We start from the raw sequence: 19,574 nt of genomic DNA on the forward strand, positions 1-19,574 counted from the left end.
TGTCATTGGCGATATCATCCAGTTAAATGAAGACACTAGAGGAAAACTACATTTTAAGTCATTTTGGTAAAGGCATGCCATCCCTTTTCACAAATGAGTTACTAAAATAACGTTAATCACAGAAGGCACTACATTCCTTAACAACACTGGCGCGAAAACTTGGTGATCGGAGAATGTTTGAAGTCCTCATTTCGTGGTCACAGGTAAGAATAACAAGTTGATTTAACTTTAGTGACATAGCACACTGAGACGAAATATTTTAGTCTTTAGTCATTTATTTATTGTCATAGTTATATTTTAGTCGTTTATGTTTTAGTTATATTTTAGTCACCAAACCCTTCACGGACGCCGTATTGTTTTCAAAGAATGACGTGGTATTTTGTATCACCTGGATAATGGACCTGTCAGACAAACGCTGCTCACTTTAACGTTAATTTTGCTGAATCACTGTGCTTCACTGGGTGACAAGCTGTTATAATTCGCTGAAAGTATTATGTAAATAATATATATAATGTATAATCAATATATCTTATTCCTAAGACAACAACTTTTTACTGCATTGGATGTCATTCCCTCACTGTAAATGCTAGCGCTACCGGTTTTTTCTGCCACCTCTCTGCGCGCGCATCCTGAATGTTTACAAACATGGTAATTGGTCTACAGTCAAATGCTCTTCATTAGACTACTGCTTGAATCCAGATTTGACTTTACTTCATTTTGGGTTTGTTTTGGTTTGATGTTTGTGTGGCTATGGTTGAGAGTCCTCGAGTAGTTTGAACCTTTTGAATCAAACGCACCAATTTATTCATACAGTATTATTCACTCACTGTTGTGAAACATAGTAGGGACAATACAGATCACGTCTACACCCAGGGGAATATAATCAAACCAAAGACTATAAAGTAATAAGCAAAGGAACATAAAAAGCTGAACAATTGGTGTAAAGGAAACAAGAAAGAACAGAATTAAATTTTTGATGTCACAAACAACTTTTGTATTATCATTAAAATGCTAAAACTATTGCATAAACTTTAGTTGACAATTCAGCAGCAAACGTAATTATTACATATAAAATGTTTGGTTCACAATAACTTTAATTAAACATTTGTGATAAAATGTTAATAAACAAAGTACTATTTGTTGTCACAGACAGACATACAGATAGATAGATAGATAAATAGATAGATAGATAGATAGATAGATAGATAGATAGATAGATAGATAGATAGATAGATAGATAGATAGATAGATAGATAGATAGATAGAAAAATGATTCTTTGATTACAATTTTTTTAAGGTAAGTGGTTGTGAACAATTTATTTGGGCTGAATATAAACAAACAAGTTGTTTATTTGTTGTAAATAGTTTGAAACAATTTTGCAGACTCATTTTTGAATATATGAATGATATGAACGACTGATAATGACACAAATTGCTTATGCAAAGGTGACTGAAATGAAATTATTTTTGTCACTTAAACAGAAATCAAAACAAAAAGCTTTAATATCTAAAGCTTTGACCTCATCTCTAATGACATTAACCTCATTGTAGAGGTTACTAAGTTTATCAATTTCAATTGACAATTTATATCATTAACAAGTTTCATCTTCTTATATATTTCTTGTATTCTCCAAATAAAAAGAACAGAGCAGTCACCACAGGTTTGCCAGCTTGCGTCTAACTTTTTTTCTTCTTCTTCTTGTTCAACTTCTGGGCTTTTACAATTAGATCATCCATGTAAATTTCAAAAGGTTGATTAGGAGAGTACAGTTTATCCTTATCATTCAACATACAATCGTCCAGTTTTTCTTTCAATTGAGAGACAGATTTCAATTCATCTTCATAAGGGAAGTCACAGCTGACAGCAATGCTGAACACATCTGTAGAGTCCAAGGGTTCAGAGAGAGACTTGAATCTCTAGAGAGAAAAAGGGAAAAAAACAACTGCATTTTCACCACCCAGAATTAATTTAACTGTTTGAGTTCTAAATCAATTTATTAACACATTCCAGTCCAGAGTTTTAGCTCGGGTCTGTGGAACTCCTGAGTCTGTGATAATTATTTTGATTTTATTTTTTAAACTTCAAAGCGCATTCAATCGTTTTTTTTTAATGTTTATTTATTGCATAGTTGCATTATTTACCTATTGTGAATTATTGGTCTCTTACAATGCAAAATCTACAGTCTGGTTAAAGAAAGATAACAGCATTTGTATTCCAGATCAAAGCTCAATTTTTACAGCTGAAGCAAAAGCACTATTTTTGGCTCTGGAACACATTGAAAATGCTGACGAACACAATTTTATTATTTTTTTTCTGACTCAAAGCCTTCTTTTAAACTGGAGCATCCCATTATTACTGACATTTTTATCAAAGTAAATGAACTACAGAGAAAATTTTCTAATATAGGTTTCTGCTGGACATGTTTGACTCTGAAAGATTACAAATTTCTTTAAATATATAAATTACATTGTAAAATGCACTCTGAGGGAGCCTATATGTGAAATACAGTTTCATGTCTGCAAAGTGTGTCTATTGTCTAACAAATGGCTAAGGGCTGATTTATACTTCTGCGTCAAACACCGGCGTATGCTACGGCGCTGACGCATAGCCCTTTGCCGTGGCCATCGCCGTCGCTAACGTGCACCTCTCAAAAAATGTATCTACACGTCGCAACAACGCGTAGCGTAAGCTCTGTGATTGGTCGGCTTGGTAGCGCTGACGAGTTTGGGCGGGACCGAGAGGCGCGCGAATGGCGCGCGAATGGCGCGACGCCGCGCGAGTGATTGTTTACAAGTGTGGAGTACCATGAAGGAGTTCCGGATGGAAAGTTTTGTTTTGTGTTTACCTCATAGTTAAAGTTGTTGCACGTCCGCCGGTTCCTGCCTCAAAATGAGCGAGTTTGAGCCACTTGTACATCCCGGAAGTGTTCAGGAAATGCAAAAAAGTAGCGAAGAAAATTGACATAGAGGAACATTTACACCTCACTGCCAACTAGTGTTTCGGAAGTGTTAATGCAGACCGACAGAGACAGCGCGCAGAAGTATAAATGCACAGCCACGCGCGTTGCCTGCGCCGTGGGTTACGCCGGTCACCTGACGCAGAAGTATAAATCAGGCTTGAGAAACACTTTCAAGCTGGTCAAGTGGAAGGACGGGTTCTGACTCGAGTATGTCATTTGCATGCTCTGCTTTCATGCTAAAATGTATCATGAATGGGCAATTATATGCTGTTGAGATTGGGGCTTGGAAAATGCAATTTACCCTGCTGACAACAGCACTTTCGTTTGCATACTGTGTCCACCTACTGTATGTCTGTAAAAAATGGATTTAAAACTGAGTACCTTGGGTCTGTTCTTCGTACCTCGCTTAAATGATCTAAGATGATTTGGCAGATCCTGGATCTGTTCATCTTGATAACTGATCTCTGGCTAATTTGGTTCTTCAAACAAGTTCGCGAATCAGATTAGAATGTCTGGATAAACTGATCTGAGATCGATGCGTGTGTTGTTTAGGACAGATCTATCGATCCTCGAAATTATGATCAGCAATGCAACTATTGGCTGACGGCACAGCAACGTAATGACATCATCTTATTAATATTCAATTATCCATGTGAGCAAAATGACATCAAATTAGCAGTAAACCATTTGTTAAATATGAAACGCAATAACCTTCCACATGTGTTATGAGCTGCAGGCTTTACACTTTCATGTGTCAAGAGTATTCATCATGTATTTCAATGCAAATCAGTGTATCTAGTTCTACATTTAGAAAAGATTTTCTTTATTATAGTAGCCTAGGCATACTCAAGTTTTTTTAATCAGCGTAAGGAATAACTGTATACCTTAATTTATCGTCAAATAGCATTTTGATATCGGTAAAGGTATCAATCACCGTATTATTGATCAAAACATGTGCTTGACTGCATAAATTATTATCCTTTTTAAAAAAAAAAAGTTGAATATTGTGCATTTACGCGTTTGCATCTAAAAAGTTTATATCAATACATTTTCTCTTTGAACCACCAGGTGGCAGTATTTTACTTTTATTTCAGAGTGCAGAATGCATAAGTTTTATTAATATATATTTTTTAACTTTATATATATATATATATATATATATATATATATATATATATATATATATATATATATATATATATATATATATATAGTTAAAATATATATATATATTTACTATTTTCCCAAGTGTATATAACTACTGTAAGAAATTTTTATATGAAATGTATATATATATTTATATAAAATGAAAAAGCTCCTACCAAGCAGCAACCTCCCGCTCTCTCTCAGGAAGCCAATACGGAAGTAACTAAAACTGCACTGGTTTTAGTTACTGGTACAAAAAAAGATTTTGGTTCATATAGCTAATATTACCCTTCATGACAACTGTGAGGCGGGTGAATTTTTTTATAACTCATCCGTTTCCTTTATATTAAATTATATTAAGTTTGCATAATTAAGGGCGTGGCCACTTGAGTGACAGCTAGGTCTCGCTGGTCGCCGTCACGTCACCTCAGCTGAATCCAGCAGATTAGCCACTGAACTTGGCATATTTATCGTATTTCTGTGTTTTATGTGGCTTTACACAGTCAACTGTCTTTTGGACTTGTTTCCTATAATTATTAGATGGCATGGCATGCTGAGTGCACTTAATTGTGCTCACAAACCATTCACGTGGCCTCCGTTTCCCATGTGAGTAAAGTTATATACTTACCATCTCTATACATGTATTTGTTTGATTTAAGATCATTTATCGTTTATATTTATATTTAGAGCTGTAATGCACTCCAGAATCTGACGGATTGATTAGCTGTAGGCTCTAGAACAGTCATCTGAAGCGTTGTCATACAGTGTTATGCTGGATTTCATCAATAGTCTTACATTAACTAACACAGACTATATCTGAAGTGTTTGGAAGTAATTTGCGTTTTCCTCCTGTTGAAAAACGTCATAAGAACAATGCTTAGTGGCTCAATGTATTACAAAAGTGTTTTTAAAAGTCTAAACACTTTATTGATATAGTGTACAACCAAGCACAAGTGGTCAGAATACAAACGAGTCACAGGTGATAAAGTATTAAGCGTTCTCCCATAGTAAAGTGTGTCTGAACCAGGTCCAAGCAAAATGCAGTATGTGTCTGTAGCTCCGCTCACTCTCCGCCTCTTTGCCCTTGTTTGGGATCCCGCCGTGGGTGTGATGACGCGCGAACAAAATGCCGACGGTTGGCTGCGCCTACTTGTGGCTTCTTTTGCGCTCTTTATAAACCTATGGGTGACGTCACGGATACTACGTCCATATATTTTACAGTCTATGGCTCCAATGCAGGCTTGAGCTGCCAGAACTGTTACTATGACGACAAGATGAGTTTTGAAGAACTAAATGATCCTGGATCATGTCAAATTGTCAACATCCAAATCCAGCTAATTGAGTAATCCACATACGAAGAACGGACCCCTGGCTGCACTAGTTCAGAGATCTTTCGATGAATGTCACAGCTACAGCGAGTTCCCATTAAAGAATTCTGCTTTGAAAATACCTGAAAAATCTCCCTGGTTTTGTCGCTTCTTCAAATTCATAACAACTCTTTAGAAATGAACAAGCTAACAAATCTGCCAAAACAGCCCTAACAGGAAAGATAAAGGAGTGCAAAATTTTACCTTTAGATTTAAAACCACTAGTAAAAGGTTGTGTTTTTAACAAATGGCAAGTAGAATGGGATCAGTGCTCAGAAAATAAACTTTTTGAAATCCAGCCTGAAATAGGAACAAAATAAATGTTATTTTTTTAACTCAAGACATGATGAGAATGTTTATAGAAGATGCCGTATCGGACACACAAGACTCACACATGAACATTTACTTAAAGGAGAAGAATACCCAAAATGTCACCAAACTGTTAAACATATTCTTGTTGTAAAAACATTTTTTAAATATGAATCCTTTTAAAATTGTGCAATGTTTACCAAAAGTAAACCTTAAAAAAACTGTTTTAGATTTTTATCTTATATATTATCATTATTATTATTATTTATGTATTTTTACCTGTAGGAAATGTATGTGATCATCAGTCTGTAAAAATTCCTCCAGCTCAGTGTTTCTCTTCTTCAGATCTTTGATCTCCTGCTCCAGTTTTCTCAAGAGTCCTTCAGCTCGACTCACTTCAGTCTTTTCTCGATCTCTGATCATCTGTGTGACCTCAGATCGTCTTCTCTCAATAGACTGGATGAGTTCAGTAAAAATCCTCTTACTTTCCTCCACTGCTGTCTGTGCAGAGCGCTGTTAGGACACAAAAACAAGTCTGAATAGAGTCTTAAAAGAGCCTAAAACATGATTATCCGTAATGACATTGACCTTATTTTTTGTTTACCATTAATTTCAGTTATAAAAGCCATTCACTCCATTGATTTTTTTCTCCGGTCAACACTTACAGTATGTATCTGCACAGACTTTCTCAGGCCCTGTTTACACTAATACGACTACGTTTTATTTTGAAAATGCTGCTGCTCCGTGTTAGAGTGAATGGGGGAAAACGGAGACATCTGAAAACGGAGGCATAGCTACAGACATTCGCCTGTCTGATTAGGGCTTTTTCCTCAATATTAAGTAGCCTACTCAAAGTTCAGTCTTGCATCTTCTCCTTTCAAGTTCAGACATTGCAAGTTTGATATGGAAAACAAACTCCTGAGGACACGTTGGGTAAGTCTTCAAAGGGAACAGTGTACTTTATTACCTCATTAGCATCAGCCTGGCTGTGTTGTTTTACTATCTTAACAATAAAATGAAAACATGATATAAGGAACTGCCTATTTTAATTTTGATATTAACAACTTTAAGTGTTCACACTTAGCTGATGATTGCTTATGAAGCTTGTTTGGCATGCTGTCCCGGGAGAGAGCACTGAGCTTATAAGATCCTCGAGCCCGGGGCTCCCTCCCTTTGTAAGGTGAAAAAGGAGTTTGAGCTCAGGTAGATCCCGAGAACTCCCCTGCTGTAGTAGCTAATGAACAGATAGTTAGTGCTCTTAAGAGATAACTACTTACAAGGTGCCGATTTGGATTAGTCAATTAACTTAAGTTGCATGTTTTTGGATGGTGGGAGGAACCCGGGGAAACCCACGTGTGCACAGGGAGAATGTGTAAACTCCACACAGAATTGTCAGCTGGGTTGGTAAGGACTAGAACCAGGGACGTTCTTGCTGTGAGGCAACAGTGCTAACCGCTGGGCCACCATGCTACCCATCTAGGAAAGGAGGAGGAGTAGGGGTGGGTTTTTCAAAATGAAGATGGCTGTTTTATGGAACTTATGGTATTTATAGTGGCTTAGGAATCGTTTGATTGGTGAATCATAAATTGAATAATGCGGGACAAGCTGCAAGCAATATTAAGCATGTGATCCTCTTGAAATTAGTTTATAAATAAACTTCACCTACTGTAACCATTAAGCTAGTAAGTGCTATGCAGGTAAAACCTCACTCCTTTGACCTCTAAAGATGCTCTAGCAACAGAAGCTAGAGGCCATGGTCTTTAGCCTCCTTGTTAGAGCAACCTACTCCCATGCGGAAAGTCGCCGGTTTGATCCCAGCTCCGAGCAGGTTGGGTGGTGTAGGACCAGCGGGGTTACATTAACAGAATAACAGAACACAGCCTATAGCATTACTGCCTCCTTTCATTTTCATTGAAAATACGAAACATACCCTCTCTTTTGCTGAATATCAGTTTAATAATCGATAATGGCCATTATAAAAGTATAACATACAATAAGTTTATACACTATAGGAAATAAAAGAAAGCAATCAGTCAAATGTGCAGAATCAGTGTACACAGTTACAATAATTAATGTATGAACTTATCTTTGCGCTCAGCCAAAACAGATTACTGAGAACAAGTGATAGATTCCAAAGTCAGGGAATATGTCGTTAGATGGAGACAACAAGATGAATTTAATATCATTAACAAATATAGTAAGATTAGATCCAGGGGTAACACCTCTCATCGCTGCAGTGCATGTCAGAGAGTGAGTGTGGTTACATGATGTGCGTTTTCAGCAGTGTAGTGTGGACGGAGAGTTGTTCAGAAACGCTGGGTAAAACGCGAGTGTGGACGCGGATCGTTATCATTCTAAAACACTGTTTTAAAACTAAAACGTATTAGTGTTTTTTCATCACTCACCTTGTGAGTCTCCACAGCCTCTTTTAGTTCCTGAATCTTCTTCTTTCTCTCCTGGATTTTCAGCTGCAAATTTCTGTGTGTGTCTTCCAAATGTTTCTGTTGAACAAATAAAAATATATTGTATAAGTGGAATGTTTAGAGTAGCTTTGGCGCTGTTATTTTTTATTAAATATTTTTAAGCTATTCAGTGGTGCTGTACATAAATGCATATTATTGAAATTTATTTCCTTGTCTACCTGTTTCTCCGTTCTCTCAGATGAAGAAGATACAGCGTCATGATGTTTATGTTCATCAATCGTACACAGTAAGCATATACTTTTCTGGTCAGTCCGACAGTAAACCTCCAGCAGTTTATCATGTTTTGGGCAGATCATCTCCTGGATTCGTCCAGTAGCATCAGTTATCTTGTGTCGTTTACCTGAGTGAAACTCTTCGTGACGCTCAAAGTGAGTCTGACAGTAAGATTCCAGACACAGCAGACACGACTTGATGGCTTTATATTTTATTCCAGTACAAACATCACACTCCACATCTCCAGGTCCAGCATAACTAGGTGCAGGATGAGCAGTCTTTAATTTGGTCATCTTTAGTTTCTCCACCACTTCAGCCAGCATGGTGTTTTTACCTAAAGCAGGTCTTGGATTGAAGGTCTGTCTGCACTGAGGGCAGCTGTAAACTCTCCTCTGCTCATCTTGACTCCAGCAGTCAGTAATGCAGTTCATACAGTAACTGTGTCCACAGGGGATGGTCACTGGCTCCTTCAGGAGATCCAAACAGACTGAACAGCTGAATTGATTCCGAGGCACATAAATACAGGATTCTGTCATTTCACTGAGTTTTCTCACAGACAGAAACAAAAATAAGCTTAAGTTTCGTTTTCTTTGCGACTGAGCTTCCTGATGTTGAAGAGACGTGTGCAAAACAAGTATCACGTGTGTGACTCAACAGTTACTGATAATAAAAAAAACATCCACTAGATGTCAGTCTTACACTAGAGCCAGGATGATGGAGCAGAAGCTTTGACTTTAAAGTTTTTGCAAATTTACATATTATTCCAAAGCATGTAAGCATTTAATTGTAATAATTTTACACAATGCAAGTTGAATCATAACTAAATATAGTGCATACTTAACTGGAAAGTTGTTTGACGTTGTCCTGTAGTTGATTTTTTTCTTTCCCAATGATAATTCATAGAGAGATGCTAAACAATGGAAATGTGGGAGGTGCCATATAATAAAAATCTGCATATATATATATATATATATATATATATATATATATATATATATATATATATATATATATATATATATATATATATATATATATATATATATATATATATATATATGTATATAAATCTGCATATATATATATATATATATATGTATATATATATATGTAATATATATATATATATATATTTAGTCAAATAATTCTGTACGTGACCACAAATACTTCTGAAAAGTGCAATACAATATATTGTGGTAGTACTTCAGCTATACAACTAAAGTACTGAAACCTCATTTGGAAACCATATTGTCCACCAAGCAGGAAAAGTAATAGTTGTACTGCAGTTGTATTGCAATAGCAGTATGGCAGTTGTACTCTAGTAGTACTTGAGTTGTATTGCAGTAATACTGTAATATAATTATTAATGCAGTTTTGTTTGTGTTCAAAAAACTGCGCTTTTCAGAAGTTAACTTAAACTGCCCTATTCCTTTAAAAAACTGCAGCAGTTGTTTATAAGGGTCTAGCCAACTTTAGTTTATGCTCTACATCAGCCAGACCTGCATGAATCACCAAGTGTTTGGAAGCCAAAACAAAGAATGTTGCCTTATTTTTAAGTTTATCTAAGCTTATATTAAACTTACTATTGTATGTGAGATTCTTATTTCAAAAACAGGAGACGCATGGAAACCAGCCAGCTGCACCATGTCTCGACAGTAAGGAGCTACTGTAATCATTGAGGACCCCACCAATTTGTTTACAAGCAGCTCGTCAGAACACAAAATGCGGGATATATGGATTATAAATGTATTCACACCACTCAGAGGCATAAGGTCAGTTTAAATGTTTTTTGTTGTTGTTAATTTATCATCTATATTGTGAAATGTGCCACATTTGAGGCAACAAATACACGTAGACTACTAAATATAACTGTTTAATGCACGTTAAGATATCGTGTCATATCTCTCAGCTCTTACTGTGAGTTCTTTTTTCTGGAAAGATTGAGCAGCATTAAATTTTGAAGTGAAGTGACCATTGTCAAGTACCCATACTCGAAATTGGTCCTCTGCTTTTGACCCATCCAAGTGCACACAGATGAGTGAGAAGTGAGAGCACACACACACACACACACACACACACCAGGCATCCCAAGTTTCCGGGAAGCTTTTGGGGGTCTCCCGCATAGTCATAGTGCCTCACTGATGCCCGCAAATGAGATCTAATTAGACAACTATATGCCAATGCACTATTGGCACCTTTTAAGTGGAATCTGTTTGCCAGTTAGATATCACAAGAATCCCCAAATATCTAATTTTGCTAGTTTGCCTCAGAACATGTTATGAAAGATTAAGTTAAATGGCTAAACAAAATGGGGATATCAGCTGCTTCTGTAGGCAAAAATAAAGCAAAAACTGACTGTTACGGTTATCAGCTCGAGTGCCCACCTGAACCACTAGAGGGCAGTCCATCCATCTACACATCACCTGGACAACATATCCCACAATGCAGTCAACCTGCTACAGCTGGTACTGTTCTGGACACTGTCACACAGCTGCAGATCATTTGCACTCATTAAACAAACTATATAAGCACCACTCACACACGTCATTGCTGGTCTCTTTTCTAGTTATTAACTTTACTCAGGATTTCTTTGATATTTTTGGGCCTTGTCTGTTCCGTTGATCTTGGACTGTTGTTGGATTGTATCTGTATGTTTGCCTGCCTCGACCTATTGCCCGTCTCTTGAATTATTTTTTAGGATTACCCTTATGCTTCTGTTTGCTCCTGTTTGACCCCTACCTGCTGATCAACCTTCAAATAAAAGCTGCACTTGGAACTTCACCTCTGCTGCCTTGCAGCCTTTCATAACACTGGCTAAAAAGATATGCTCCAAACAGATTTTTACAGGTTGGATTTTATTTATCTATTTCTGGCATGGCTGTTCGTGAAGTCTACACCTCAATGTACATTAGTAAAATAATACTATTCTGGTTTAATATTTGGGTGTTTTAGTGGAAATGTCTACTAAGTAGAGCTGCACAATTAATCGGTAAAAGATAGCGATCTCGATTCGACCCCCTAGACGATCTTAATCCAGCATTTCTACGATTCTGTCAATCATATTTTCAAGTTCAGGAGAGAAGAAAAGGCGGCCGCACGAGTCTTTTCATTGTTTCACACACGTTGCTTCGTGACATTGACACCTCCAAATGATGTTGAATGAGTCACATGCTGTATTTATAAGATATAATTTACCTAAAAAGTCATTTTTGTGTTAATATAATGTTGTTTTCGCGATCGGGAAATCACACGTGACGTGAGCTGTTGACCGTAAGCTGTTATCACAGAGAGGGCGCGCGCGCTCTACTTAATGATAGACACGCGCGTCTACTTTAGTGAACAGAACCTGCATATTGTTGAGAAGTTTTGTTCTTAAACAGCAAACTCAGTGTCACACCCCTGCTCCGATGGTACACTCCAATCTCCTCATTCAACCTCTGGCCAATCAGGACTGCCTCAAGGCCTTTACTAACTGCACCTGTGCTCACAATTTGTTACTTTCTGGCAGCACATGGCTGAACTGCAGAGGACTGAATTTGATCTCCCATGTTTTCCTGTGTGTGCGTATTTGACCATGTAAGTGGCTTTTGTATGATTTAAGTTGACTTAAGTGCTCATGTTTCATCTTTGCCATACATTTGTTTAGTTATGTACTTAGTTTGTTGGTAAACTGAAGCATTTGTATTTGTTATTTCCTTACTGATTACTGATACATTGTATTTCTGTTGTTTCCTTGCGCGCACACACACACACACACACACACACACATACATAAATTTCATCCTAAGTACAAATCCTTGTCATTGTTAATAAACACAACTAAATGGAGTGACTAGACTGGACCTCTGTTCTTACCGACAGCACCACTGGCTTCAAGCTAGCTACCTAAACAAGTTACCTCACAACCTCCTTTTCACATATGTTGCGAGTAACAGGTAATACAGTTGCAAATAATATTCAGTTTGTGGCACAGAGTGATCTTTTGGGAGCCGCCTGAAGTATGAACAAGCACTTAGCAATCAAAATGAAACTGAAAGTATGCACTTCATTTAAATGATCATATCGCATTTTAGAGTTATGATTACGACAAGCATTTGATATGTTTTTTCTTTCATAGCGAACACACAGTTGTGCATGAAAATAAATGTTTACAGTGTCAGTATAACTACTCTAGCCTATGTAATGTTGAATATAATCTGATAATGGCAAATGTCTGATTTTACCAATGAATAAAATTGTCTAATATGACAGATTGCAAGCATATATCTCAAACATAATAATTCAACATCAGAATTATTAAAAGTAGAATAGAATTATTTATAGAAACCAGTTCACATAATACACATATTATAATCGATGTTGTGCCATATGTTTGTTTTTACCATACCTTTATTTTACATCTACAGAATCGTGAGAAAATCGTGATCTTTATTTTAAGCAAAAAAATTGCGATTCTCATTTTAGCCAGAATAGTGCAGCTCTACTACTAAGACATTTGTAATTAAATGATTTGCTACACACACACCCCTGTGATTGTGGGTGGGTAGTAATCAAAATCGCTGAAACACTGAATTTGTACAAATATGCAATGATCACGGCATAAACTTTTTAACCACACGAGGTCAACAAAGACACCAGCGTCTTTACTCTTTTATTTAATTCTTTTTCCTAATGACATTCTTTAAAGCTCTTTTCTTTATCATTTACTCTATCATCAGTCTGTTTTTATTTGTGGATGGATACAGTTACAACAAATTTGCTTTTGTAAAATAAAAACAAACAAACTAGGCTGCATTTTCCACATTCTCAGGCTCTGTAATCTTTATTAGAAATGCATCATCAGAAAAAAACAACTGAATCTGAGAAGTCTACATACATTATCACTTGATTTCTGTTCTTAAGATCACGAATTAATCTTTTACTTTTTGCACACTGCTCTGTCATTGTGAGGACATTTCCACACTCCTAATCATGATGCAACATTTTAACAAGTGTGATTGGTTTCTTTAGTTGTCACTCGTACGCTATCATGTGAAGTCCTAAATATTTTATGACAGCCAAGATTTTGATTGACAGGAGAAGATAGTGATTTGATCCAGTTTACACATATAACACGATTTGTGCTTCTACTTGCATCACTTATTCTGCTTATTTTGACCCACTCGTCCACAAACATAAGATTCATGTGATAATCTGAAGATTTGTCAGGATTTTAATGTGAAAGTTTGACTCTTGACCCTGAATTTATCCAAAACCCAGGATAGAGCGGTTGAGTGAATGTGGTCTGGACTCTGTTGATGAGGCTGATTGTTGTGTCATAGACACTGAAGAAGGATAGAACTCCTGCTCTGTGATCAACATACACTCCTATTCTGGAGAATCTGGGGGATACATGGAGTTCCGTCTGTTTGTTATTGTGCCAGAACGAGTAACGGGACTTAGTGCAGAACAAACTCCAAGACTGGTCGTTATGTCCAAATTCCCTTGTAGTTCTCGTTCCCTTCCTGCTGATGCTCTTATAAGAGACCGCCACACAGACTCCATACAGACTCCCATTCCCACTCAACTCCACCTCCCAGTAACAGCGTCCGCTCACACTCTCTCTACACAACACACCAAAAAATCTAGTAAATCTGTCAGGATGATAAGGATACTGCTTGACTGTATTAGTCCAAGTTGCCCCTGTGTTGTCCTCAGTCAGACAGATGGATTGATGTGCTGTGTTTCGATCCAGAGAGAACTGCTGGAAATCTGAAAAAGATAAAGTGCAGTTTTCACATTTTTGACGCAAGCCTTTCAGTGTTAATATGTTAAATTTGGAGTAAAGGGAAACTGCAGCAGTATCAGATAAATACAGAATACTGAACGCTACAGCTAAATAATTTAGCTACCTTTTTATTTAATGTATTATTATTATTAATTTTGTGAATTTTACACTGGCTTACACTGTTGTAAGTCCTTCCTGGTCTTGGGTTCAGTCTGAGGAGTGCTCAGAAGTGCTGAGAAGTTGATTTTTGTTGCTGTAGAAACAATCAAACAATATTAGTGTAACAGCAGAAAACATACAATACATGTTATTTAATATATTAAATATATATTATTTAATAATCTCTCTCTGTATTAAAGGTGTACTGTGTATATATAGTATTCTAGACATTCTGTCCTATACATGAAGTTTCTCTGTGAACACAGAGTGTATGTTTTTGTTGGAATTTTTTTGTCATACTTGTTTTTTGCTGCTGTCAAAATGTTTTACTTCACCTTGTCCATGTATGTTTTCTATGTCCTCTTTACAGATCTGCTCTAATTTATTTTTCAGTTGAGAGACAGATTTGCTCACGTCTTCATAACAAAAGCAAGAACTGACAGCAGTGCTGGATAAATCTGTAGATTCCAAGGGTTCAGTTAGAGACCGAAATCTCTAGAGGATCATAGAAAATAATATAAAAGACAACAAGACATCATTACAGCATTCTCATGGCCAACATTTGTATTTACATTTCTAAATCAATCTTTAGTGACGTTTTTCACCTCATTCAGTTGCTTTTTAAGGGGAATCAGATCTTTGTCTTGACTGAGCTTTTAATTATTTTAGTAATCGTCATTTTAAAATACATTTTTATATGATTTACTTTTAGATTCCAAGGATTTAGAGAGAGACTGAAATCTCTAGGAAGAATAATAGAAAACAATTCTAAAGACAGCAAGACACTATTACAGCATCCTCATGGCCAACATTTATATTTGTTTACATTTCTAAATCAGTGTTTTATTGATTTGTTTCACCTCATTCGATTCCTTTTAATAGGAATCAGATGTGTGTCTTGATTTAGCTTTTAACTGTTGTTTAAGTAATTGTCATTTCAAAAATGAATTTTATTCAAAAAAAATTTTATACTTTACTTTTCATCTCAGTTACCTGTAGGAAACGTATGTGCTCATCAGTGTGTAAAAGCTGCTCCAGCTCAGTGTTTCTCCTCTTCAGATCTTCAATCTCCTGCTCCAGTTTCTTCAAGAGTCCTTCAGCTCGACTCACTTCAGTCTTTTCTCGATCTCTGATCATCTGTGTGACCTCAGTTCGTCTTTTCTCAATAGACTGGATGAGTTCAGAAAAGATCCTTTCACTGTCCTCTACTGCTGTTTGTGCAGAGCTCTGGTGGAGAATACAGACAATCAGACTGGCCTGAATCTGTTCAGATTAAAAGCTGCTTTCATCCTCTTCTCATTGCTGACCTTGTGGGTCTTGACAGACTCTTTCAGCTTCAGAACCTTCTTTTTTCTCTCCTGGATTTTCAGCTGCAGATCTCTCTGTGTGTCTTTCAAATGTTTCTGTTGAACAAATGAGAATATACTGTGTAAAGAGCAGAGTTGGGTACCGAAACATGGTACCGCCTACTGTATGTAACTGGTATGCACCGGACCGAATCAGCATATGAACTTCGGTGCGTCATTTCGGTGCCAGTGGTGCTGCAATAAGGACGTAACAAACATCTAGGGGTACATCAAAGGCACACAAAAGTTACACGTTGTGTCACACCATCTCTAAACATTTAATTTTAAACAACTATGAGGATGCAGACACTGTCATTGCTGTTCGGCATCTGTTCTTGATGCTCAGTATGTGAGTGAGTGATTCACTTCAGATTCATCAACAATCTTGATCGCATTCTATCAGATTTGCTTAATTTAAAATGCCGAAAACTAAGCGTTCTAAAGTATAGCTTAATTTACAAGCAAGGATTTCAACACGGCAACATGCAGCAGATACTTTACAAAAGTTGCATGTGAGGGGGGAAATGCCAAACTTAAAGAAACATTTTAGGGCACAATCAAATAGTCTTAAAGTCTTTGACAGATTGGGTTTGACATCATATGGCACTTTCAGTGATGACTCAAGCCCCAACCCTAGAAAAAAAGGCGTTGACTGCCTTTCCACAGGTTAGTAATAACGTTAATTGCATTATGCGAATCTTACATTCATGCTAACAAAAAATGATCAAAATAAATATATTAATGCAAGTCAAATATATATAATATGAATTGATGTCGGCTGCTCGGTGGCGCAATGGGTAGCACATTCACCTTACAGCAAAAAGGTCACTGGTTCAAGCCTCGGCTGGATCAGTTGGCATTTCTGTGTGGAGTTTGCATGTTCTCGTGGTTGCGCAGGTTTCCTCCAGGTGCTCCGGTTTCCCCCACAAGTCCAAAGACATGCGGTACAGGTGAATTGGGTAGGCTAAATTGTCTGTAGTGTGTGTGAATGAGTGTGTATGGATGATTCCCAGTGATGGGTTGCAGCTGAAAGGGCATCCGCTGCGTAAAACATATGCTGGATAAGTTGGTGGTTCATTCCGCTGTGGCGACCCCAAATTAATAAAGGGACTAAGCCGAAAAGAAAATGAATGATGTATGCTTTAAACTTTAATTATATTGTACAATTTTGATTGAAATGATTCAAATACACATTTTTTGTAAATTAAAAAGTTTTTCTAGAGTCATCCACCATCATCTTTTGTGGCTCAAAGGTTTCGGTTCAGGCACCGGTATTGTTTTAAAAGTATCGAATAATCACCTGTATCAAAATAACCCCAAATGATTAGTAAGGAGGAAATGTAGAGCACTTTTGAAACTTTTAAGATTTTAAGGAAGTTTGAATGCTTAAGTTTCATTTAATCAGTTTTCATTTATAAAATGTGAATCTTAGTAGTGCTCTACATTAATGCACACATCCTTTTTTTCTCTACCTGTTTCTCCGTTCTCTCAGATGAAGTAGATACAGTGTCATGATTTTTATGTTCATCCATCGTACACAGTAAGCATATACTCTTCTGGTCAGTCCGACAGTAAACCTCCAGCAGTTTATCATGTTTTAGGCAGATCATCTCCTGGATTCGTCCAGTAGCATCAGTTATCTTGTGTTTTTTATTTGTGTGAAAAGCCTCATGACGCTCAAAGTGAGTCTGACAGTAAGATTCCAGACACAGCAGACACGACTTGATGGCTTTATATTTTCTCCCAGTACAAACATCACACTCCACATCTCCAGGTCCCGCATAACTGGGAGCAGAATGAGCAGTCTTTATTTTGGTCATGATTAGTTTCTCCATCACTTCAGCCAGCAAGGTGTTTTTACCTAAAGCAGGTCTTGGAGTGAAGGTCTGTCTGCACTGAGGGCAGCTGTAAACTCTCCTCTGCTCCTCTTGATTCCAGCCGTCAGTAATACAGTTCATACAGTAGCTGTGTCCACGGGATGGTCACTGGCTCCTTCAGGAGATCCAAAGAAATCGAACAGTTGAACTGATCTACTGAAATACTCCCATCTCAGCAAAAAAGAAACACAATGTCTTATTTACACTTTCGTTTTCTTTGAAATGAGAAGCTGAATTTGTTTCCTGGTCAAGAAGTGACGTGTGCAAAACATCAATGTCAAGTGTGACTCACCTCTTTTCAGGACAGTTGTAAGATAATCATAGACTGAAAATCATAATTGAGGCTATATCTCTACAACGCTTCTCTGTATTCACACCAAACTTGGCATTTGTTATGGCAACTATGATCTGAAGTTGCCTGCACTGATTTTGCCCGGAGCCACCTTGCGGTCAGAAAAAAAGAAAGTCCCTTTTTGCTTGTATCTCAATGCTTTAGCCATAATTCACAAAATTAGTCTCATTACTTTTATAGTGACATTCTAACGGTGCTTTCACGCCTGCCTTATTTAGTTCGGTTGAATCGCACTAGAGTTTGTTTTCTCTCTTGGTGTGGTTCGTTTGGTCAGGTGTGAATGCAGCAATCGTACTCGAGTGCGCACCAAAAGAGGACCAAAAAAGCGTACTGAGACCTGCTTGAAGAGGTGGTCTCGGTACGGTTTCAAACAAACCCTGGAGTGGTTAGTTTGTGGTGAGAATAAGATCCAAACTAAAACAGACTGATCCGCAAAAAGTGCTGCACCTTTTGGACTAATCCAGCTGCCGTAGGCCGATGCGCTGTGCATTATGGGATAGGGAGGAAAAATATTTGTTGACAGCGCTTTACAGAAAGAGATAGGGGGAAAAAATTAGCTGATGGATCGTTGGTAATATTTCCGCAAGATGACCATGTCACAGTTTAACTAAATTTATTCACCCCTCCTCCTGAAGTGACAAGCCATGCATTAAAACTTGTTTTCCAGCCGCACTTCATTCTTGAAATGTATAGTTTGTCTAAAGTGATTTATGTAAAGTATAAAATATACTATGTGCAGGGATACAATTAGTCAGCGCAGTCGTCCCTCCATAGAAAAAAGCGACATTTTGTGTCTGCCGGTTTGTTTACTTGCGGGAGTTCATTGACATTTTCCCGCATGTGAATTCTAACCAATTGATAAGCAGTTTAGGAACGATGTTCAACAACATCTGGCTAAAAAATGCTATATATTACAAACGCAATGAGGTATCATCACAAAAAGTGTTATGCATTTTCAACACCATGTCCTGAAAGTTTCCGAGCCTTGTGGCCAAAAGATATAAAGATATTTAATGCTAATAACCTCTGCTATGTTGACCTTATTTTCATGAGACTTGCTACATTCCTTGGATAATTCTGCAAATTGATACCAAATATTTCAGTTTGCCAAACTTTCTGTCCACCATTTTGATCCAGTTTGAAACGTTACTTTTTCGAACTCATCCTTAGACGGTTTGTCCAATTTACACAAATTTTGACTTCAATCATCTTCAGACCATGCTAACAAAAATGTATGGAATTTGTTTCAATAGGTGTAACAGTTTTTGTTTACTGCACCGACTATTGTGCTGTATCTCTGCAATACTTAATGATATTGACACCAAACTTGATGTGTGTCATTGTCACCACAACACATACATTTGCTATAAGCGCCACCTATTGGTCAAAAATTATAAAGAATTTTTTATAAGGCAAATTTATTGTTATCATGATTAAAAAAATATTTTAAATAAAATAAACTTCACATGCGACACGGTGGCTCAGTGGTTAGCACTGTCGCCTTACAGCAAGAAAGTCACTGGTTCGAGTCAGTTGGCATTTCTGTGTGGAGTTTGCATGTTCTCAACGTGTTGGCATGGGTTTCCTCCAGGTGC

The 19,574-nt window shown here is 37.2% G+C and overlaps 2 protein-coding genes and 1 pseudogene across 4 annotated transcripts in view; all 3 read right to left on the reverse strand.

Annotated features, from left to right (window-relative positions):
- ftr05 (finTRIM family, member 5) overlaps positions 1-19,574 on the reverse strand; it is a 393,850-nt gene that overhangs the window by 362,794 nt on the left and 11,482 nt on the right. The gene's annotated exons all lie outside the window — the stretch shown is intronic.
- Positions 1,093-9,086, reverse strand: LOC141378821 (E3 ubiquitin/ISG15 ligase TRIM25). 2 transcript variants are annotated; one of them, XM_087241503.1, is made up of 4 exons: positions 8,424-9,086; positions 8,188-8,283; positions 6,062-6,295; positions 1,093-1,917 (listed from the first exon to the last, which is right to left on the reverse strand). In XM_087241503.1, exons 1-4 carry the CDS (start codon positions 9,012-9,014, stop codon positions 1,678-1,680), a joined length of 1,161 nt encoding a protein of 386 aa, XP_087097629.1. In that variant the 5' UTR covers positions 9,015-9,086; the 3' UTR covers positions 1,093-1,677. The 2 variants fall into 2 exon arrangements, with proteins under 2 accessions (XP_087097629.1, XP_087097630.1); XM_087241504.1 differs by lacking the exon at positions 1,093-1,917 and adding an exon at positions 5,614-5,773.
- LOC147846496 (tripartite motif-containing protein 16-like) overlaps positions 13,269-19,574 on the reverse strand; it is a 7,024-nt pseudogene continuing 718 nt past the window's right edge. Inside the window, exons 2-7 of the transcript XR_015477989.1 lie at positions 17,223-17,798; positions 15,712-15,807; positions 15,398-15,631; positions 14,740-14,899; positions 14,424-14,498; positions 13,269-14,229 (exon numbers count right to left, since the gene is read on the reverse strand). The product of XR_015477989.1 is annotated as a tripartite motif-containing protein 16-like (transcript). The remainder of the gene's footprint in view (positions 14,230-14,423; positions 14,499-14,739; positions 14,900-15,397; positions 15,632-15,711; positions 15,808-17,222; positions 17,799-19,574) is intronic.

The sequence above is a fragment of the Danio rerio genome, chromosome 2, assembly GCF_052040795.2.
Source record: "Danio rerio strain M-AB ecotype USA chromosome 2, GRCz13ab, whole genome shotgun sequence".
NCBI classification, from domain to species: domain Eukaryota; kingdom Metazoa; phylum Chordata; class Actinopteri; order Cypriniformes; family Danionidae; genus Danio; species Danio rerio.

Bases quoted from the DNA above. Each gene is read 5' to 3' on its own strand.
- LOC141378821 (XM_087241503.1), bottom strand. From the start codon at position 9,014: ATGACAGAATCCTGTATTTATGTGCCTCGGAATCAATTCAGCTGTTCA. The intron at 8,284-8,423 runs GTAGACAAGGAA...TTTGTTCAACAG, and splicing joins CTGAGAGAACGGAGAAACAG to AAACATTTGGAAGACACACA. The intron at 6,296-8,187 runs GTGAGTGATGAA...GTGTCCTAACAG, and splicing joins AGGCTGTGGAGACTCACAAG to CGCTCTGCACAGACAGCAGT.